The 22872-nt window shown below is 47.3% G+C and overlaps 1 protein-coding gene across 2 annotated transcripts in view; it reads right to left on the minus strand.

The window, feature by feature from the left end:
- Nucleotides 1-3937: 3937 nt before the first annotated feature.
- Nucleotides 3938-22872, minus strand: part of Tm7sf3 (transmembrane 7 superfamily member 3) — a 30612-nt gene continuing 11677 nt past the window's right edge. Inside the window, exons 1-10 of one of the 2 annotated variants that reach the window (XM_076940850.1) lie at nt 22688-22865; nt 22410-22530; nt 19742-19913; nt 18590-18767; nt 12357-12443; nt 10401-10481; nt 9528-9680; nt 7305-7402; nt 5827-5989; nt 4185-4479 (exon numbers count right to left, since the gene is read on the minus strand). In XM_076940850.1, the coding sequence (XP_076796965.1) occupies nt 4217-4479; nt 5827-5989; nt 7305-7402; nt 9528-9680; nt 10401-10481; nt 12357-12443; nt 18590-18767; nt 19742-19913; nt 22410-22530; nt 22688-22850 (1479 nt within the window). In that variant the 5' untranslated portion in view covers nt 22851-22865 and the 3' untranslated portion in view covers nt 4185-4216. Of the gene's footprint in view, nt 4480-5826; nt 5990-7304; nt 7403-9527; nt 9681-10400; nt 10482-12356; nt 12444-18589; nt 18768-19741; nt 19914-22409; nt 22531-22687; nt 22866-22872 lie in introns of those variants that run through there. The other variant, XM_034512136.2, reaches the window with a different exon arrangement.

The following is a 22872-nucleotide window of genomic DNA, read 5'->3' on the forward strand; positions in this document are numbered from 1 at the left end:
TAGAATTATTGATCCTGGAATACAGGCCATTCTTCCCAAAGAGCATGGAAGGGAAGAATACATAGGAACTTTTAAGTATAACCACAGGAAAGGGAGCTGTTTGGCATCTGGGCTCCCCACAGAGGATGTGACCACAGACTTAGCACTCTCTGTTCTTGACTCCTTTAAAATAGAGGTGTTCTGTCCCTTTACATTCTCAAATCCCAGCAGGAACCTGTGGCTCAGTGTTATCCTAAGAGTTTCTCAAATACTAGCTTGCTCTAGAAGGGGACTGTATTATAAACACCTACTGTCAAGACAAAAATAAAGACAAAAGGCCAAAAAGGAGTAAGTAAATGCAGCACAACAACAGACACACACACACAAACACAAACACACACACACACATTAATCTGGCCACAAGCATCTGGAGCCTAATGCCTAGGAACCTATCTGCTCACACCAAGCTGGGCTCAAACCACTTGGGTCATCCTCAGCAACGCAGCAAGGTCAAGGCTGGCTTGGACCACATGAGATCCTATCTCAAAAATAAATACTTTATTTCCCCTTCTGAGAAGATTCAAGCATCCTCCCTTAGAACTTCCTTTTTACTTGGCTTCTTTGGGTCTGAGGAGTATATCATGGGTACCCTGTGCTTTATGGCTAATGTCCACTTATAAGTGAGTACATACCATCCATGTCCTTTGGGTCTGGGTTACCTCACTTAGGATGATATTCTCAAGTTCCATTTGTCTGCAGAATTCGTGATGCTCTTGTTTTTATAGCTGAGTAGTATTCCATTGTGTAAATGAACCACAGTTGAAGGACATCTAGGTTTTTAGTTGAGCAAGTCTCCTTGTGTGGTGGAGCTTCTTTTGGGGTATATGCCCAAGAACAGTATAGCTGGGTCTTCGGGTAGAACTATTTCCAATTTTCTGAGAAACTGCAAAATTGATTTCCAGAGTGGTTGTAAAAGTTTGCACTCCACCAGCAATGGAGGAGTGTTCCCCTCACTCCAAATCCTCACCAGCTGTCACTTGAGATTTTAATCGTAGCCATTCTGATGGGTGTAAATTTCAGAGTCATTTTGATTAGCATTTCCCTGATGACTAAGGATGTTGAACGTTCCCTTAAGTGCTACGAGGGCATTCAAGATTCCTCTGTTGAGAATTCTGTTCAGTTCTGTATTGGGGGAGATTATATATTGGAGGTGGATGGAGGAAGGGATCTGGATGGGTAATCGGATGGGGAGGGGAATGGGAGGCTGGGAATCAGGTGTAGGGAGAGCAAACCAGAGAACAGAAATTGGTGGTGGGCGGGGCATCTCCAGAATGTGCTAAAGAGTCCATGGGGGTGACTCAGAGACTCCTAGCAGTGGGAGATATGGAGCCTGAACTGCCCACCTACTGTAGTCAGGCAGAACTCCAACAACCCACACACAAAACCTTTAACCCAAAATTTGCCTTGTGCAAAGACAGAGATGGAGCAGAGACTGAGGGAATGACCAACCAATGACTGGCCCAACTTGAAATCTATTCCATGGGCAAGAACCAGTCCCTGACACTATTACTGGTATTCTGTTATGCTTACAGACAGAAGCCTAACATAACTGTCCTCTTGAGAGGCTCTACCCAGCAGCCAATGGAAACAGATGCAGAGACTCACAGCCAAACATTAGATACATAGAGCACAGGAGTCCTTTTTTTTTTTCATATTTTTTTTTATTGGATATTATGTTTACATTTCAGATTTTATCCCCTCACCCCATTCCATCCCCCCCCCTCCTGCCTCCAACTACCCCCCACTCCCCTTTCCCCACCCTCAAATTCCTCCCCACTCGGTGTTCAGCCTTCATAGGACCAAGGATCTCCTTTCCCACCCATGCCTGACAAGGCCGTCCTTCCCTAAGTATACAGCTGAAGGCATGGGTGCCTCCCTTGTGCTCCCATGCTGGTGGTTTAGACCCTGGGGAGCTCTGGTTGGCTGGCACTGTTGCTCTCCTCTTGGGGCCACCAACCCTTTCAGCTCCTTCAGTCCTCTAACTTCTTCATTGGGAACCCTTGATCAGATCAATGGTTTGCTGCGAGCATCTGCCTCTGGATATGTCAGACTCCGGCAGACCTTCGAGGAGACAGCTGAATCAGGGAGCACGGGAGTCTTGTGGAAGAGTTGAGGAAGGATTGAGGGACCCAAAGGAGATAGGGACTCTACAGGAAGACCAACAGAATCAACTAACCTGGACCCTTAGGGGCTCCCAGAGACTGAAACACCACCCAAAGAGCAAGCAAACATGGGCTGGACCTAGGGCCTCTGCACAGCTTGGTCTCCATGTGGGTCCTCTAACAACTGGAGAAGGGACTTACCCTGAAGGGACTTACTCTGTTGCCTGCCTGTGGATCCTATTCCCCCAACTGGGCTGCCTTGTCTGGCCTCAATGAGATGCGCTTAGTCCTGTTGTGACTTGATGTTCCAGAATAGGGTGATAGCCAGGGGACCTCCCCCTTCTCTGAGGAGAAGAATAGGGGGGATGGGGGAAGGAGCTGTGGGGGGTGGAATGGGAGGAAGGGGGACTAATACTGAGATGTAAAAATAAATAAAAATTAAAATAAAAAATACATTTAAATATACGTAAACCATAACATATCACCCTGGATTTTCTTCACTTCCTGTTATCCCTAAGTGGAGTTTTTTAAAAAAGAACTGTATTTTCCAGATTAAATAACTTTATATAATTACAGACATGACTGTATAAACTGGAGACATCCTAATAAGGAGGACGTAAGCATTTTTTTCAAAGGTATTTATTATAAAAATTATACAAATAGTATTATTAAAATTATGAAAATTTACAAATATTTTGTATTTTCCCTCCAAAACAGCATATTCTGCCTTTTACAGCTCTTGACTGGCAGTGCGTTCCAACAGTACAGAACATAGTTCTCCAGCAAATCTGCACAACCTAAATGCAAGCATGTGACAAGCTAGAAGCCCTACAGTGATTTATTTTTTTAAAATTATTGCTGAAGCTAGATAGTAATAACAGAATAAGACTCTTCTGAAATGAGCCAAAGGGGGTTTATTTTATAATTTTTCATTATGTTTTAACTTCAAAACCATTTTTCAAAGCCAAAAGTGAAGACTCCGCCCACTCCCTGCAATGTCCAGGCTATGGTCCTGCTGTGAAGAGACTAAGAAGCACCATCAGTTAGCAGTGGTAACCTCAGTGAGCACACCACTGCACACCAGCACACTGTGAGTCACACATGTCAGGGAAGCCAGCTCACAACCCACAGCCTGGTGTTCAGAGGAGTCAAGAGTGTGGCCCTCCTTAAAGAGCCCAGGGTGGGTGGCCTTAAGCAGCAGCTTGGCTGAGGAGTGATCCCTCTGAGCTTTGGAGCACAAGGGCTTTGATTACACAGAGCCATCATTAACACAGCTTCACAGGGTGCTAGGAAGAAGGTCTCATTGACAAAATACAGTCCAGTCACCATCTTAACGCAACCTAAGAAAGAAAGGTCACCAGCCAACAGTGCTTTAAATGGCCCCAAAGCAAAAATGGGCCACCATTTGGGCTATAAATAACATATCTTTAGTAAACTGAACTATTTTCGATTACAGAATAATTTACTTATTTAATTTACCACTTTATACACTAACTGGCAAAACAACAGGAAATCTACATTGATAGATTTTAGGATAGTTTGCCACAGTTTTTAAAATGAATCGTTTGAATATTGAAAAAAAAATGAAAAGGGTTCCTGATTTTAATATGAGATGTAGCTAAGTAATCAGATGGCTTTTAAGAAAAGGGGGTGGGGGGAGTTACTTTTCCCTTAGTCTTGACATTCTAGGGCCCAAAATCAAATCCCTAAACTTCTATAAACAAAGCAAATAAATACTCACTGGGCTCAGACTGAGTTGTAACTGTCTAAGAGCTACAAGAAAAGAACACTAGGGCTTTAAGGAGACATTTTTATTTTTTGATGTATTTTATAAAAGACATCAATCATCTATTTATAAACCAAAAGATAACTTCTCAAGATTGTGGAAAATGAGGGAAAACATCCACAACTAACTTTTTAGTGATTTTTTTTTTCTCACTTAGAAGCCTCTAACTCCACTGTTGTACACCAACAGAAACGTCATCCTATCACCCACCCGGCTGACCCCGAACTGGGCCTGGGACAACTGAGCAGTGCAGATGAGAGCTTCAGGGCAAACACTGACCCTCAGCCTTCTACAGAAGCAGGGGTGTCCGCTCTCCAGCCGGTTGTTCCTTCTGGAAGAGCTCTCTGATCCAAGCGACCCGGCCATAAAGCCTCTCTCTCAGGGGAGGGAGGTGATGGCTGGGATCCAGGATGTTGGTCACTCTGCGTTCTCTCTCTTGCCTCCATAGCTTGTAGGGATGGGGAGGGAACGGCGTCTGTCCCCTTTCTCTTCGAATCTGAAGTGTTATTCCACTAACAGCCAGCATCCCCCACAGGGCCAGGATGATGTAGTCTAAAGGAGAGAGGTACCCTTTGCACTCAGGATTTTGTGTTGTGGGTTGGTTTTGCTTTTCAGCATATGTCTCAAACTAGCCCAGACTAGCCCTAAACTTATGGCAATCCTCCTGCCTTCCCCTCTTGAATACCAAGATTACAGACATGAGCCACCAAGCCACCAATTTTTAATTATATATGTGTGGTGTGTGTGGAGGTCAGAGTGGGTGGCAGGTGTCTTTGATTGCTCTTCATCTTACTGTTTGGACAGGCAGGAACCTGACCAGTTAGAGCAGCTGGCCAGCAAGCCCACTCACTGGAGTTACATATGCACGCTGACACGCTCGGCTTTTTACACAGGGATCTGAATCCGGGTCCTCACGATGAGAGCAAGCACCTTACCCACTGAGCCACCCTCTCTGGCAACCAACTTCTCTTTTTCTTTCTCTTTCCTTGTTCCTTTTCTCTCTTTCCTCCCTAATCCCATTTTGTTCCTTTTTCTTTTATTTTTCAAGATGGTGGTCTTAATTCTGTAGTCAATCCAGACCTGGAACTCACTATGAGCCTTGCCGGCCTCAAATTTGTGGCAATCCTCCTGCATCAGTTTCCTGAGTGCTAGGAATGCAGCTGTGTACGACGCCTGGTTCTGAACTGTTTAGTGTGTACCAGCTCGTCCCTTCACAGGCTAGTGCATCCAAAGGGGAAGATCTTGATTGTTGTCTCTTAAGTAGAAGCAAAGATTTGCCCTAAAAAGTCTTAATAGTCACAACTGCACTGTTCCTAAGTCCCAATTCTAAGACATGCTTCTCTGACCTATGTCTTTGAACTTGTCTGAAATCAACAAAGTTTGAAAACTCTATAAATGTATAGTGTGTTCTGTGTTTCATTTAAAGAGTTAACACAAGCCGAATGTTGGGGTCCACACTCAGCATCTCAGGGAGGGCAGAGACAGGAGGATCACTGTTAATTTGATGCTAGCCTAGGCTACAGAGTGAGACCCTGTCTCAAAGACAAATTTAGATGGAAAATCAATAATGGACAGATCTTCTAATTAAGGTAACAACATGATCACTGATTGAAAATAAACCACATCCTCATTGAAGTGAGGAAACAAAGGGATACAGTTAATTATCCTCATTCACCCCGACCCATGGATGTCAAACAGGGTCCCTACCTGAGAATGGACCAGGAAGCAAGCCTAGCTAACAAAATCCACTTAGATGTTTGGAAGGGCGAGTACCCAGTACTTTAGACATTTGAGTCCTTTGGTTACTGGTAAAGTACTGTACTTTGTCTCCTCTTTCAGCCCCAGGTGATGCTTATGTGCACCTGTTAGGGTGGGTTAGCCATCAGTCCAGTGTCTTACCGTTGGTCTGGAAAGGCACTCTGATGAAAACTCCTCGGAAATCTGCGTTGAGAGCTCTCCTGAGGATGTTCAGGGTGATGTACGAGAGGCTCGTGAACATGTAACTGTTAACAGCCAACACCATGGAGTACGAGCCCACAACTCCACAAGCCAGGATGTTCAGCTGTGGAAGAACAGAGGAGACGGGTGTCACCCATGGAACAAGAGCAGCCGCCAGCTCTCACGGAGGCCTCATGCTGTCTTAGCACTAAGAAGGGCTAATGAAAACAACCTTCCTTGCCCACAGTGGGGCTTCTTTTTATTCTTTGAGAGTTTCATAGACTGTATTTTTATCATATTCTTTCCTGTCCTCCCTACCCCCATAGTACATTCTTACCATACTGCTTGGACTATCAAAACAGGGTTGGCTCAGTGGTTGAGACTACTTGCTGCTCTTGCAGGGGACCCAGCACTCACATGGAAGTTCACATTCATCTGTAACCATAGTTCAAAGCAATGGGATACCTTCTTCTGGCCTCTGTGGGTACCAGGCATGCACCAGGTACATGAATTTACATGCAGGCAAAACAGTCAAACTACTGTGCAACAATATGGCCAGAGATGCCATTCCCTAAGATCCTCTGTGGTGACTGTGGCCCTCCAGGTCTGTGTGGTTCACTCTGATGCCTGAACCATGGCCAACTGCCTAAGGGTGTCCTTGGAATGCAGCCCTGTCGCTGAGTGATGCACAAACTAAACTGTAGAAAAGAATATTCCCTGAAGAAGAACTTGCACAGTAAAATCTAATCAAAGGAGCCATTCTGCAGAGGCAGCTAAAACTAAATGCCCTTTGAGTTGCTGCAGTAGAGGAAGGTGGTTTTGGGGGGTTGTTCAGATCCCTGGCAGGCAGGGCAGAGCACTCAGGAAAGGAGCCACAGAAAGATAACAAAGATGACGTACTTCCTGATTCTTCATCCTCTTGACAGGAGACAAAGGCCGAAGGCTTTTTCTCCCTCCACAGGACCCCTTTCTGGCTGACCAGTCCAGGATGAGCATATATGTTAAAGGCTGGTCCAGAACATGCTTACCTGAAGCTACAGACCTATCAGCTCCCCTTTCTTTAAGTTGATCGGTCCAAAATCAAGGGGAGGGGAGCTTACCCCAGGCCACTAGAAACAGTTTCAAAGTTCCAGCCCTCCAGAGCTGAGATGGGTTAAGTTCCTATCCACATTCCTGTGGGGTGTGTGTGTGTGTGTGTGTGTGTGTACTCGCACATACGGACTTTCACTTTCAGCTCAACTTGCTAGCTTTCATCAATGGGGAAAGCAGACCTGTCCTGAGACCCCACCCCCCCTTACAAAGACAAACACTTGATAATCACAGAACTTCCTCAGCACAAAAAACCACAGAGCCCCCTCTAGTGAACAAAACACACAGCACTCAGTGCGGACCCCTGAAGGCTGGCAGGATGAGTCACCCGGCTGCACTGGCACACTTACTATTCTTAGGCACCCCATGAAGATGACTGGAACGAGCAGAGCTATGCAGGAGAACGTCACCCAGAACACTCCATCATCATGAAAAACACTTAGGTTTCCTGGAAAAGCAGAGAAATCAAGAATAAACAAGATGCTCACAAGTTACATTTCACTGTCTTGGTGTCTGGATGCAGACACTCACAAGGCTTAAAGTGACAGCTAGGGAATATGCTGGCAGCTAGACCCACACTCTGGTTTGCATTTAATGGTTAGTATAATCCATATCACCCTGTGTGTGTTTGTTTGAGACAGGGCTACTCTGTATAGCCTTGGCTGTTCTATAGATCAGGCTGGCCTCGGTCTTTATATCAGTAAGCCCTGCTGGAAATAAGTGTATGCAACCATGCCCAGATAACATAACCCCTTTTTTATTTGCTTGGTTTTAATTTTTTTAAGATTTACTTATTTATTTGATGTGAGTACACTGTTGCTGTCTTCAGACACATCAGAAAAGGGCATCAGATCCCATTGCAGATGGTTGTGAGCCACCATGTGGTTGCTGAGAACTGAACTCGGGACCTCTAGAAGAATAGTCAGTGCTCTTAACCACTGACCCATCTCTCTAGCCCGACATAAATCCCTTTTAAGGGCATGTTCTAGAAGGAGTGAGGGGACTAGAGGGTGACCTGAAGAGGCTGCCACAGCCCTCGCTCTCCCATCCATCAGCCCCGTGGCTCTGGTCTGATTCCTATCTCTACTGTGGCAAGACTGATTATACCATGTGGCGACTCCCCGCCGCCCCCCTAACTCTATGCTTTCATAATCTTCTGTAATGAGGAGATCCCCACAGATGATATTCCAAGCTAAGCAGTGAACTCAATAGGAACAGATTTGAACCACTAGCCCAATACAATTCCTCCCATGAAGAACTAATTCCAGGACAGACCAGAGTGGGACACTTAAGCACTTCATTTGTTTTCTGCTACTACACACCTGGGTGACCCAGAGCTGCATGAGGTCATGAAACCCGCACTCCCAGGCATTTGGGTGTCTGATAAGGCACAAACACCCGCACTCCCAGGCACTTGGGTGTCTGATAAGGCACAAACACCCACACTCCCAGACACTTGGGTGTCTGATAAGGCACAAACACATGCACTCCTAGACACTTGGGTGTCTGAAGAGGTACAGACACCTGCACTCCCAGACATTTTTGATGTCTGAAGAGGTATGCTTCTGCACTGAGGAGGCAGACTCAGGAGAATCTCTGAATTTGAGGCCAGGTTGGCCTACACAAAAGTTCCAAGTTAAACAGAACCACATAATGAGACTCTGTCTCAAAAAAATAAAAAATAAAAATAAAGAAAAAGTCAGTAAATAGCTAAAAATTAAAAAGGGAGCTGTGGTGTTGGGAAGCTTCGGAATATAGACTCTTACCACTAGCCTAATGACTTGTTAACTTCAAACAAGCTAACCAGCTGTTTTTACTTTCTATATACTCATTTAATTTACGTGTATGATGTTTTGGGTCCTCTGCAAAAGTGCTATTAACTGCCAAGCCATCTCCTCAGCCCCAATCAGATTTTTGTAACTGGTGGAAATAAATACCTTAACACACGAACTTCAACATAGAACCCTGCAGAACCAGCCTCTGTGAGTCCACAGGCTGCTTGAGAACCCCTGGGGTGGGACAGACAGGTCAAGAGAAGACCAGAAACAGCACCATGTTCCCAAGCTCAGCGCCCATCAGAGCAGCACCTGGTTCATCTGGGAGATATACCTGCAGTCTCCTTATGACTCAAGTTAGACACCGAGGTTTACAATGTTACAAAGTAACCAGGCACAGTGGCTCACACCTGTGATCCCAGTACTCCGGAAATTGAAACAAAAGGATTACTGTGGGTCGAAGCCAGCCGGGACTGCAAAGTTAGACCTTGTATCAAAATAAACAAAACTTAAAGTAAAATTTAAAAATAAAATAAAAATAAAGCCTCTGTTCTCCCCTATGATCCTCAGCACCTACCTTAGCTGTAACAGAAGCCCACAGAGAGCTGTTCCTGCTGACATTCTAAGATCCCAAAGGAGGGTGCTCTCAGCTGTCCCTCCCCTTACTGTCAAGCCATCTCTGCAAGTGCCTTGACTCTTCAGAAGGCAGAGATAAGCAACACACTTCAGGAGCCAGATTCTTGACAGCTCCAAAGCCCAAGTAAAACCCCTCACAGTCTGAGAGTCAGCATCTCCTACCCAGAGGAGTGAAGAAGGTCCCAGAAGAGACAAGGAAGCCCAGCACGAGTCCCACACACAGCATGCAGAGTGTGAGGATCCCAAATCGCCACCACGAGGCCACCAGGAGGAGTCCACCGAAGCTGCCAGCTACAGCCGTGAGGGCCAGGCGAGCTGTAGGAGGGAGAGAACACAGAGATTCTGCAGGCTTCAACCTGAGCTTTGGCATGTCTTAAGGTAGTCACCCTAGGGCTGGGGACAGGACAACTTTGTCAGTAAGGCAGGACCAAGAAAGCAAAGGCGACAACCAATCTGTTAAACGTGTGGGGGTTGTGACCAGTGGGGCTGAGGACATGGCTCAAATGGTAGAGTGTTCGCCTAATGTGAGGTTCTGAGTTCTGTCTGCCTTCATCAGGAAGGACCAGAGGTTCAAGGTCACCCTGTCCACAAAGTGAGTTCCAGGCCAGCCTGAGTTACTTGAGCCCCTGCCTCAAGAGGGGAATGTTTGAAGTTCCCTCCCTTCAGAGGGCACTGTGTGCTATTTTGAGGCATTGTTTTACTCTGTAGCCCAGGCTGGCCTAAACTCAAGATGACTGTCCTTCTGCCTCAGCCTCACCCATACTGGAGTAACAAGTACTCAGCCAGGTTGTCTGTCTCTATGTCTAACTGCGGAGCCACTCTGGGCTCCTGCTTCTGTTTTCTGAGACAAGGTTTTACAACATAGCACAGGCTGCTCTCAAACATGTAATCCTCCTGCCTCAGCTTCCTGAGAACTGGTTTTACAGGCATGTGCCCTGGCCTACCTCTGTTGTACCCAGAAGAGAAAGTGATGCGTGGGTGGGAACCGGGCAGCTTCCTGTCTGCACCCCCAGCTAAGCTGTCATCTGTACTCACCGTCATACTGGAGGGGTGTCAGTCTGGTGATCAGGATGTAGAAGAAGAACCCCAGGAAGATGAAGCCAATGAAGAATAGTTCTAGGAGGAAACAAACCATCAGAAAATGGGAAACAAATAAAAACCTGTCAGAGATCCGGACCTGCGCAGTGGAGGCATCTAATTTACAAGTCTGCTGGAACACCAGGGCCTCGTATTCCACGCCTAGTCACTGAAGGAACAGCTATCTAAAAGGCAGGGGGATTGGGAAGTCAGGGGTGAAGTCATTTATTATGAAATGGATAATGAATGAACTAGGCTGCAGCATTGGATACGGGCTGTGTTTGCCTGTACTGAGCCTGTTACATAATTAAACAGTTATCTGATAATCTCATAGTTCATTTACTACATGCCTCTCCTCCTCTTCTTCCTCCTCTTCTTCCTTCTCCTCCTTCTTTTTCCTCCTCATATTCTTCTTCTTCCTCTTCTTCTCCTTCCTTCTCTTCCTCCTTTTCTTTGAGAAAGGGGCTCCTTTATGTAGCCCAGGCTAGCCTCAGACTCACGAACTCATGATCCTTCTGCCTTAGCTTTCCAGAGTCTGGAACTGCAGGCATGTGGCACCATAACATGCCACAGTTTTTCAGTGGGGTGGGGGTAGGGGTTGTGAGGCCAGAAACAATCCCAGCCATCACCTTTCACACTTAGAGACACCGTTGAGGCAGATCTTGTCCTGCTGCTCCTTTGCCCACCCATTTGCTGGCTCCAGAGGCTCTGAGGCTCTCCTTTCTCCACATCCCACCTTGCCTTGCTGACACACACACTACTGCATCCAGCTCTACAGGGGTCCTCGTGTTTGAACTTGGACCCTGACACACAGCCATCTTCCCAACCCTCTGTCTTCCCTTTTGCACAGACCTGCCAAGCACTCTGGCCGTAGCTACATCCTCAAACAAAAGATGTCGTATAATGTGACTCTCATATGTTCCCTCCATCCACTGACATCCATGTAGCCCGGGCACACAAATAAGTCTGTTTCCAACAAGTAAATCTAATATTCTCTTTTTTGGGGGGTGGGGTAGGGTGGGGTTCAAGACAGGCTTCCCTGTGTAGCACCAGCTGGAACTCACTCTGTAGAGCAAGCTGGCCTCAAACTCAGAGATCCACCTGCCTTGGCCTCCTGAGGGCTGGGATTAAACACGTGTGCCACCACTGCCCCAGGTTAATTGAGATTATCTAGATTAATCAAGATAAATCTAATCGTTATGAGGAGGATGCAGCTCTGTGGGTTCTGTCAAGTTCTCCTCAGCTGTTACTGAACACTGTATCTCAACACGGGGACATTTCCCAGGATGGCAATTATATTCTCAGTCTGTGATCATTGCGCCCTGAGGATGAACTCTTTCCTGTGACTTTTTCTTATCAACTGAGCAAGGAAAACGATCATGTCAAAAGGAAAGGAAGAAGGTTGTGATTTCAACTCTGTCAGGAAGCATTGCTTGGGGATCACTGTTGCTGGCCCCAGAGCTCAGGCTTACAACCTCTGATTCAACGTGTGTGTTCTGTCAATGAAAACATTGCATAACGACAGTGCGGGCGTCACTGAAGTCCTACTTGCTGCCCTGTGGCTGGAGCGCTCAGCACTGAACAGATCCGGGGTCACTGTTCACCACAGTCCCAGCCTGGGTCCTACAAAATCAAACCTACTGCTGTCTCCAAATCCAGGTGGTTTTCCAGTCTCCTTTGCCTCTAATCCCAGCGATCTCCAGTGTGCAAGCCGTTAGAGCTGACAACCCAACTTATATCCCCTCTAAAGAGGAAGCTGCACTCCACTGCTGAAATTGGGGAAATTAAAAATTGCACAACAGCTACACAGACTCGCCCACAGAAATCTGTGAATGGCGGAGACGCGCTCACAGGCTCCCGGCAGCAGGGGATACGTCACAAGATACAGAATGGGGGCTGTGTGGGGAAAGTTACCTGTCTTCCAGAATCTGTGTCCAAAGAAACAAATGAAGAGCCCGAGCAGGGCAAACACAGTGGAGAACACTTTTGTAGAGACTCTTCCTTAAAAAAATAAAATAAATAAAGATCAGTGGACAAGTACGTGTGTATTAATTAATAATCAAGGCAGGGACGGTTGGGAGGTGTCCTGGCTTGAGAATCACTCACTCCACACATGGTCATTGCTCCTAACAACGTCCTTGTTCCCTAATGAGTGAATCCACAGGGAGCTACCACCAGTGGCTGCTTCTTGTAACAAGGAGAACCAGACAACACATGTTCCTGACAAAAGCACCCCACACCACTTATGGGGTTCCTTTGGGAATAGTATAACAGAGCATGTGCCTAAAACAAGTCTGTTTCTTCAACAAACAAACTGCAAAGAGAAAAAGTGGGTTAGGGTTAGGGTTAGGGTTAGGGTTTAGGGTTTAGGGTTCAGGGTTCAGGGTTCAGGGTCAGGGGTCAGGGGTCAGGGTTCAGGGTTAGGGTTCAGGGTTAGGGTTAGGGTTAGGTTTAGGTTACGGGGCTAGGGTTAGCATTAGGGTTAGGGGGTCAGGGTCAGGGTTAGGGTTCAGGGTTCATGGTTCAGGGTTAGGGGGTCAGGGTCAGGGTTATTTCCTGGTTAAAGGAAACTCATGAGCCGTGTATAGACCTCATCTACAACCTGACTCAGCCCACAGTGGTGATACATGCCTACAAGCCCAGCCCAGGAAGACTGAGCCAGGAGGAGTACTTTATATACAAGGCCACCTGTGCTATACGGTCAGTTCCAAGTCAGCCTGAGATAAAGAGTGAGCACTGTGGCGAAAAAAAAAAAAAAAAAAAAAAAAAAAAAAAAAAAAAAAAAAAAAAAAAAAAAAAAAAACCCACAAAACCTGGACAATGGGGGCTGCAGATACAGCTCAGTGGGTAGGAGCAGCACCATTGCTTTTATAGAGGAGGAAGATCCAATTCCCAGCATATATCCATCTGTAACTCTGGCGCCATAGGATACAGCGCCCTGTTCTGGTCTCTGCTGGTACTGCACTCACAGACTACACAAGGCATACACAGACAAAACATCTATACACACAAAATAAAATTAAATAAATCAGTCACTGTTTAAAAAAGATACCCCTTATCAAGAGGGAATCCTGCTCACCAAGTTCACCGTCCTTGAAGACCCTCAAAATGAGCATAAGGAAATTATCCTTGAGTTAGAACAGACCTTACCCACTCCAAAAACTTAAAAGATGGATCAGATGCACCAGACACTTACAAGAAAGCACAGGACAGGCATTTAAACAACAAATGAAAAGTGCAGACCAGGGTCTGGGAACCGCGGTCAGTCCACAGATTTACTCTTCTGATCTCGCACAGTGATGGAGGCAAAGATGAAAATGCCTGTTCTGCTTCGGATTGTGGGTGACTGTCACCCAAACACAGAGCTGGTGGACTGACTGTCACCCACACACAGAGCTGTGGACTGACTGTCACCCAAAACACAGAGCTGGTGGACTGACTGTCACCCAAAACACAGAGCTGGTGGACTGACTGTCACCCAAACACAGAGCTGGTGGACTGACTGTCACCCAAACACAGAGCTGGTGGACTGACTGTCACCCAAAACACAGAGCTGGTGGACTGTCACCCAAAACACAGAGCTGGTGGACTGGCTGTCACCCAAACACAGAGCTGGTGGACTGACTGTCACCCACACACAGAGCTGGTGGACTGACTGTCACCCAAACACAGAGCTGGTGGACTGACTGTCACCCAAAACACAGAGCTGGTGGACTGACTGTCACCCAAACTCAGAGCTGGTGGACTGACTGTCACCCAAACTCAGAGCTGGTGGACTGACTGTCACCCAAAACACAGAGCTGGTGGACTGACTGTCACCCAAACACAGAGCTGGTGGACTGACTATCACCCAAACTCAGAGCTGGTGGACTGACTGTCACCCAAAGCACAGAGCTGGTGGACTGACTGTCACCCAAAACACAGAGCTGGTGGACTGACTGTCACCCACAACACAGAGCTGGTGGACTGACTGTCACCCAAACACAGAGCTGGTGGACTGACTGTCACCCAAAACACAGAGCTGTGGACTGACTGTCACCCAAACTCAGAGCTGGTGGACTGACTGTCACCCAAAACACAGAGCTGGTGGACTGACTGTCACCCACAACACAGAGCTGGTGGACTGACTGTCACCCAAAACACAGAGCTGTGGACTGACTGTCACCCAAAACACAGAGCTGGTGGACTGACTGTCACCCAAACACAGAGCTGGTGGACTGACTGTCACCTAAAACACAGAGCTGGTGGACTGACTGTCACCCAAACTCAGAGCTGGTGGACTGACTGTCGCCCAAAACACAGAGCTGGTGGACTGACTGTCACCCAAACACAGAGCTGGTAGACTGACTGTCACCCAAACACAGAGCTGGTAGACTGACTGTCACCCAAACACAGAGCTGGTGGACTGACTGTCACCCAAAACACAGAGCTGGTGGACTGACTGTCACCCAAAACACAGAGCTGGTGGACTGACTGTCACCCAAACACAGAGCTGGTGGACTGACTGTCACCCAAAACACAGAGCTGGTGGACTGACTGTCACCCAAACACAGAGCTGGTGGACTGACTGTCACCCAAACACAGAGCTGGTGGACTTGGGTTTCGGATTGTGGGTGACTGTCACCCACACACAGAGCTGGTGGACTGACTGTCACCCACACACAGAGCTGGTGGACTGTCACCCACACACAGAGCTGGTGGACTGACTGTCACCCACACACAGAGCTGTGGACTGACTGTCACCCAAAACACAGAGCTGGTGGACTGACTGTCACCCAAAACACAGAGCTGTGGACTGACTGTCACCCAAACACAGAGCTGTGGACTGTCACCCAAAACATAGAGCTGGTGGACTGACTGTCACCCAAAACACAGAGCTGGTGGACTGACTGTCACCCAAACACAGAGCTGGTGGACTGACTGTCACCCAAAACACAGAGCTGGTGGACTGACTGTCACCCAAACACAGAGCTGGTGGACTGACTGTCACCCAAAACACAGAGCTGTGGACTGACTGTCACCCAAACTCAGAGCTGGTGGACTGACTGTCACCCAAAACACAGAGCTGGTGGACTGACTGTCACCCACAACACAGAGCTGGTGGACTGACTGTCACCCAAAACACAGAGCTGTGGACTGACTGTCACCCAAAACACAGAGCTGGTGGACTGACTGTCACCCAAACACAGAGCTGGTGGACTGACTGTCACCTAAAACACAGAGCTGGTGGACTGACTGTCACCCAAACTCAGAGCTGGTGGACTGACTGTCGCCCAAAACACAGAGCTGGTGGACTGACTGTCACCCAAACACAGAGCTGGTAGACTGACTGTCACCCAAACACAGAGCTGGTAGACTGACTGTCACCCAAACACAGAGCTGGTGGACTGACTGTCACCCAAAACACAGAGCTGGTGGACTGACTGTCACCCAAAACACAGAGCTGGTGGACTGACTGTCACCCAAACACAGAGCTGGTGGACTGACTTTCACCCAAACTCAGAGCTGGTGGACTGACTGTCACCCAAACACAGAGCTGGTGGACTGACTGTCACCCACAACACAGAGCTGGTGGACTGACTGTCACCCAAAACACAGAGCTGTGGACTGACTGTCACCCACAACACAGAGCTGGTGGACTGACTGTCACCCAAACACAGAGCTGGTGGACTGACTGTCACCCAAACACAGAGCTGGTGGACTTGGGTTTCGGATTGTGGGTGACTGTCACCCACACACAGAGCTGGTGGACTGACTGTCACCCACACACAGAGCTGGTGGACTGTCACCCACACACAGAGCTGGTGGACTGACTGTCACCCACACACAGAGCTGTGGACTGACTGTCACCCAAAACACAGAGCTGGTGGACTGACTGTCACCCAAAACACAGAGCTGTGGACTGACTGTCACCCAAAACACAGAGCTGGTAGACTGACTGTCACCCAAACACAGAGCTGGTGGACTGACTGTCACCCAAACTCAGAGCTGGTGGACTGACTGTCACCCAAACACAGAGCTGGTGGACTGACTGTCACCCACAACACAGAGCTGGTGGACTGACTGTCACCCAAAACACAGAGCTGTGGACTGACTGTCACCCACAACACAGAGCTGGTGGACTGACTGTCACCCAAACACAGAGCTGGTGGACTGACTGTCACCCAAACACAGAGCTGGTGGACTTGGGTTTCGGATTGTGGGTGACTGTCACCCACACACAGAGCTGGTGGACTGACTGTCACCCACACACAGAGCTGGTGGACTGTCACCCACACACAGAGCTGGTGGACTGACTGTCACCCACACACAGAGCTGTGGACTGACTGTCACCCAAAACACAGAGCTGGTGGACTGACTGTCACCCAAAACACAGAGCTGTGGACTGACTGTCACCCAAACACAGAGCTGTGGACTGTCACCCAAAACATAGAGCTGGTGGACTGACTGTCACCCAAAACACAGAGCTGGTGGACTGACTGTCACCCAAACACAGAGCTGGTGGACTGACTGTCACCCAAAACACAGAGCTGGTGGACTGACTGTCACCCAAACACAGAGCTGGTGGACTGACTGTCACCCAAAACACAGAGCTGTGGACTGACTGTCACCCAAACACAGAGCTGTGGACTGACTGTCACCCACAACACAGAGCTGGTGGACTGACTGTCACCCAAAACACAGAGCTGGTGGACTGACTGTCACCCAAAACACAGAGCTGTGGACTGACTGTCACCCAAACACAGAGCTGGTGGACTTGGGCTTCGGATTGTGGGTGACTGTCACCCACACACAGAGCTGGTGGACTGACTGTCACCCACAACACAGAGCTGGTGGACTGACTGTCACCCAAAACACAGAGCTGGTGGACTGACTGTCACCCAAACACAGAGCTGGTGGACTTGGGCTTCGGATTGTGGGTGACTGTCACCCACACACAGAGCTGGTGGACTGACTGTCACCCACACACAGAGCTGGTGGACTGACTGTCACCCACACACAGAGCTGGTGGACTGACTGTCACCCACACACAGAGCTGGTGGACTGACTGTCACCCACACACAGAGCTGTGGACTACCTCACCTTGATTTCCTTCAAACAAAAAACCCAAGGTCTGGAAAGATAGCTTAGTTGTTAAAATGTCTTCCAAGCCTGAAATCCACATCTACATAAAAAGTTGCACGTGGCACTGAATGTCTCCCAGTGCTGGAGAGGTGTGGGTGGGAGCACCCCTGGGGCTTGCTGGTCAGCCGGTCCAGCCAAACTAGAGAGCCCCAGGGACAGTGAGAGACTGCCTCAAAAGATGATGATGATACACAAAGATGTACAACATCAACCTCTGGCCTCCGCATGCAACACAAGTACACACACGGACACTGTCTTAGCTACTCTTCTATTTCCGTGAGAAGTCATCATGGCCAAGCATTTAACTGGGGGCTTCCTTACAGTTCCAGAGGTGACTTCATGACCATCATATCATGGTAGGAAGCCTGTCAGGCAGGCATGACTCTTGAGCATGGGTTGTGCTTGAGTCAGGTAAGAGTCTTTGTGTGGGGCTGGTGAGATGGCTCAGTGGTTAAGAGCACTGACTGCTCTTCCGAAGGTCATGAGTTCAAATCCCAGCAACCACATGGTCTGTAATGAAATCTGATGCCCTCTTATGGGATGTCTGAAGACAGCTACAGTGTACTTACATATAATAAATAAAAACCTTTAGCTGGAGAGAGCAGGGCCAGAGCACGAGGGAGAAGGGAAGTGGATTATGGAGCAAACTTCTGACCCCGTAAGCTAGTCCCAATTAAATGTTGTCCTTATAAGAGTTGCTTTGGTCACAGTGCCTGTTCACAGCAGTAAAACCCTAACTAAGATACCTGGTATCCTTGGAAGCCGGCAGAGGACATCAGATACTAGGAACTGGAGTTATGCATGGTTGTGAGCTGCCAGGTGAGTGGTGGAACTGAACCTCGGTCCTTTGCAACAAGTGCTCTTAACTAGTGAGCCATCCCTTCAGCCCTAATGTGGGGTCTTACAAAAGGCAACTAATGACTGAATGAAAGCTAGTCAAAACAACCCTAAGCTCCCCACTAGTGGAGACTGATCTGCAAAGCCAAGGAGGAATCTGTCCAGGTTTAAGGCCACATACTCACCAGGAGAAACACAGTTACCATCCACTGACTCAAAGCTGCAGGCATATGTGTGCACGGGCACGTAAGCCGCGGATGTATTGAGGGACGGATCCCAAACAACGACATTATAGATGACTCCTTGTCCCGGCAGGGAAGAGAAGGACACGGCTGTTTTGTCGTCAGCTGTTAGGGTAACCACCTAAAGCCAAACAGAACAAGTTGTGTTTACATGGCTTTTAAAGCTGTGGTCACCTGCACAAGACCTGCACAAAAACACGCCAGTCAGCAGTCCAGTACGGAGCTATTGACAGGTGATGCCTTCCAGGGTAGGGAGAGTCAGTTTCCCTTTTTAAAAGAGTGTGTGTGTGTGTGTGAATGTGCACTTGTGAGTGTGGGTGCCCATGGAGTCCAGAAGAGGGAGTCACATTCCCTGGAGCTGGAGTTATGGGCAGTTGTGAGCTACCTGAAGAGGGTGCTGGAAACTGAATCCAAGTTCTCTGCCTGAGCTGCAAATGCTCTCAACACCTGAGCCGTTTTTCCAGCCCTGAGAGTTGGTTTTCTTTAAGAAAGTGGCCCTCAGCAAACAAACAAACAAACAAACAAACAAACAAACATTGGCAGGAAACTGGGAGGAAGTCTGGCAGGGTGATTGTGGGAGGAGTTAGAGGGAGGAGTTTGGAGGGTGTGGGAGGAGTTAGAAGGAGGAGTTTGGAGGAGTGAGTGTGGGAGGAGTTAGAGGGAGGAGCTTGGAGGGGTGGATGTGGGAGGAGTCAGAGGGAGGAGCTTGGAGGGTAGATGTGGGAGGAGTTAGAGGGAGGAGCTTGGGGGGTGGGTGTGGGAGGAGTTAGAGCAAGGAGTTGTGAGTGAATATGATCAGAATAGACTGCATTCATGTAAGAAAGAAGCAATAAAACACGTGACAAATACTAATAGCAGTGTGTATATCCTTCAGCACTTTCTCAGTTTTTAGACCTTTCCATTTACACTTACCAGAAGTTCTTATCTAAGTTGCAGAAGTGTGCAAAATATTATCATCTACTTCTTTTCCTGCCTCAGGATGATGAGGTTACAGATATGGTGGCAATCAAAACAAAATTGACTTGCCTCTCCCCAAAGGTTAAATCATTTCAGAGCACCCAAACCAGCCACATGAGCTGCAAGAACCAGACTCACCTTGACGGCACTGGCCTTCACCTGGGCCACCTGGGCCATCCTCTGAAGATGATGGAGCAGGGAGGCCTCGGTGAGGTCACCCTCAGGCAGAAAGTACTGATACACGTCATAGCGCAGCCTCCATCTGGACTCCTGGCCTGTGCTCACATCACAGGGTGGGGGCTTTGCAGCTCTAAAGACAACCAAATCTGAGCATCAGCGCCCGTCTCTGGTGGCTCAAGCCCTCTCCATGAGAAGGAGGCAGAGCTCTGTTTTCAAACTTCTGCAGGCACAATCCCACCTATACAGCTATGGGGTCTGAGTGTCACTGTGGAGAAAGTGGCTCACAGCCATTGGCTGGATTTCATATCTGGAAATCCCTGCCTCCAGTGTGACAGGATTGTAAATTGGCTGTAAGAGATAATCGGGTCTTGAGTGGGATCAGTGCCCTCACAGAAGCAGCCTCAGAGAGCTCTCAGGCAAATTTCTCTTCTCATGAGGACACAATAAGAAGCCTGCAGCCTGCAGGAGGCCCCTGCTGGAGCCCAAAGGTGCTGCTTCTGAAAGCAGATAGGAGGAACCTTCTGGGTGTGGTGCACAGCTGTGATCCTAGAACTTGGGCTCCAGAAGAGAATGAAGGCAACTTCAAGGCTAGCCTGGTCACAGAAACTTCCAAGCCAACCAGGGACACATGTACATAAGTAAATAAATACCTATAAATAAGTAAGTTCTTGTTACTCATAATCCACCCAAGTAGTTTTTGGTACAGGTTAACCATTCTTAATCTAAAAGTCTGAAACCTGAGGGGCTGGAAAGATAGCTCAGTAGTTCAGAGCACTGACTACTCTTCCAGAGGACCTGGGTAAAAATCCCAGCACCCACGCGGCAGCTCACAACTGTCTGTAACTCAAGATCCGACACCATCTCACAGATAGACATGCAGGCAAAATGCCACCACATAAAATTAAACAAATTTTAAAAATCTGAAACTTGAAACTTTTCAGGCTCTACTATGATATTTGAAGTTTAGGATGTGTTAGATTTGGGGTTCTCAGATTAGGGATGTTCAACCATTAAGGTCTACACAAATTTCAAATACTTCTGGCCCCAGATGTTTCAGATAAGGGATGTTTAGCTTATTCTTTACAATGGCAGCACTTCTGATTGATATAACACACAGAGAGGCCAATGTGGTTAAAAGAAAAAACTGATTCTGATGTGAGTCAGGCCCACAGAGATGACACCTTTCCTATTTGACATGTGTGGTGTGGTTAAAAAGATTTGATTCGCCGGGCAGTGGTGGCGCACGCCTTTAATCCCAGCACTTGGGAGGCAGAGGCAGGCAGATTTCTGAGTTCGAGGCCAGCCTGGTCTACAGAGTGAGTTCCAGGACAGCCAAGGCTACACAGAGAAACCCTGTCTCAAAAAGCCAAAAAGCCAAAAAAAAGAAAAAAAAAAGATTTAATTCTATTTGTGTGTGTGGGGGGGGAGTACCCATGGAATCCAGAAGAGGGCATTTAACCTCAAAGGTCTCAGAAAACCTCTCTGTAAAATAAATGCAACTGCTTCTTCCTGAAAGTATTAAGATTAAATGACAGAGAGCATTCAGCATTCGGCACTGAGGTGGGTAGGCAGAGAGTTTCCAATTGATTGTTTCTATTCAAGTAGAAACTGAGGCAGTTTTGCTAAATTAAATCCTCATAAGGTGTAAGGAATTAGGGCTATGAATGTCTTCTATGTTTGAATGCTTTGAGAAAACTAAGGCAAGGCTGGAGAGACGGCTCAGTGGTTAAGTACAGACACATCTCTTACAGAGGACCAAGTTCTTTCCCAGCACCACACCAGGCAGCTCACAACCACCTGTACCCTCAGCTCTGGGGGCATCCGGCACCTCTAGCCTTTATAGGTACCTGTATTCATGTGCACACATGCACACGGACAGATACACACTTAAAAATAATAAAAATAAATCTTTAAAACCAGAACTAAGATGCACTTCTACACTCACAACAGGCTTCCATCACACCTGTCTCTTCAAACAAAGAATTCATAAGGACTAAGGAGATTATTCAGTATAAAGAACAGCTCAAATATTAGCACTGAGATTTAAGTTATGCCGATTTGATCCTGGGTACTTCTGTCAGCTCTACTTTATCACAGAGTTATTTGTTGATTACAAATCAAGACAAAAATTGTACATATATGATTTTTTACTCTAATATCCCTTAATTAAATTGCCAAAAATTAAAGTGCAATATTGTATTTTTAAGAACAAATTTTAGATTTTTGATGTTTCTTGGGTCACAAGAAATACAGATCTATGTAGTATAATAAAATTAGCAAAAGATTAATGATCAACATCTAATTTATGCTGTTATTTTAAATTAAAATTAGTATTGGTTATAGTAGTAACTACTAAAATGAGTTATTTTTGTGTGAGAAAAAGGTATACAACTTTGTCCAAATTTGGGTAGACTGAATTACCAAGTTATTGTATACTGACATATATATGGGTCAGGGTACAAAATTCTAATTTTCAACTTTAACTTTTCTCCTATACTGTAAGTCTTTTATTAAATATGCGCCTTTTGAACAACAACAAAAAGAAACAATTCAACATTGCAATAGAAGTGCCGGCTGTGAGGCAGTTTTCTGGTCCCCCTCTACCAGAGTCCTAAGAGCAGCCTACCTTGCATAGCCTATGTTTGCTGGTGCAAACTTGATAGTTGTCTCAAAAAAATTATAGTCCAAATAAATGTTGGGATCGATATCTAAGTCAAACTCCAAATTGCAGCCTCCAGGAATGGGATCTGCATGAAAAACGGTGAGATTAGTAACCCGAGAGTCCTTTTCATGCTCCAGAAAACAGTCCCCCACAGCCGTGTCAGCACAGAACACCAGCACTTCCGCTGTACGGTGACTGAGGTTAGGAAGGGTACAGTTCCCTCACACCCTTTCCCCACAAACCTTCTCTTTCAATCCCTGCACTCTGTGCACTTCCCCAGCCCTCCTCCCAAGCTCCAGCTCCTGACTTCCCTCCGCTTAGCCATCGATGTGATCTGACTCTCCCAGTGCTGTCTGGACCGGGTGCTAACCGACAGACACCTCTGACTTGCCACTGCTCTTTCATTCAGACACCGCTGGCCATGTCT

This window comes from Arvicanthis niloticus, chromosome 9 (assembly GCF_011762505.2).
Source record: "Arvicanthis niloticus isolate mArvNil1 chromosome 9, mArvNil1.pat.X, whole genome shotgun sequence".
NCBI classification, from domain to species: Eukaryota; Metazoa; Chordata; class Mammalia; order Rodentia; family Muridae; genus Arvicanthis; species Arvicanthis niloticus.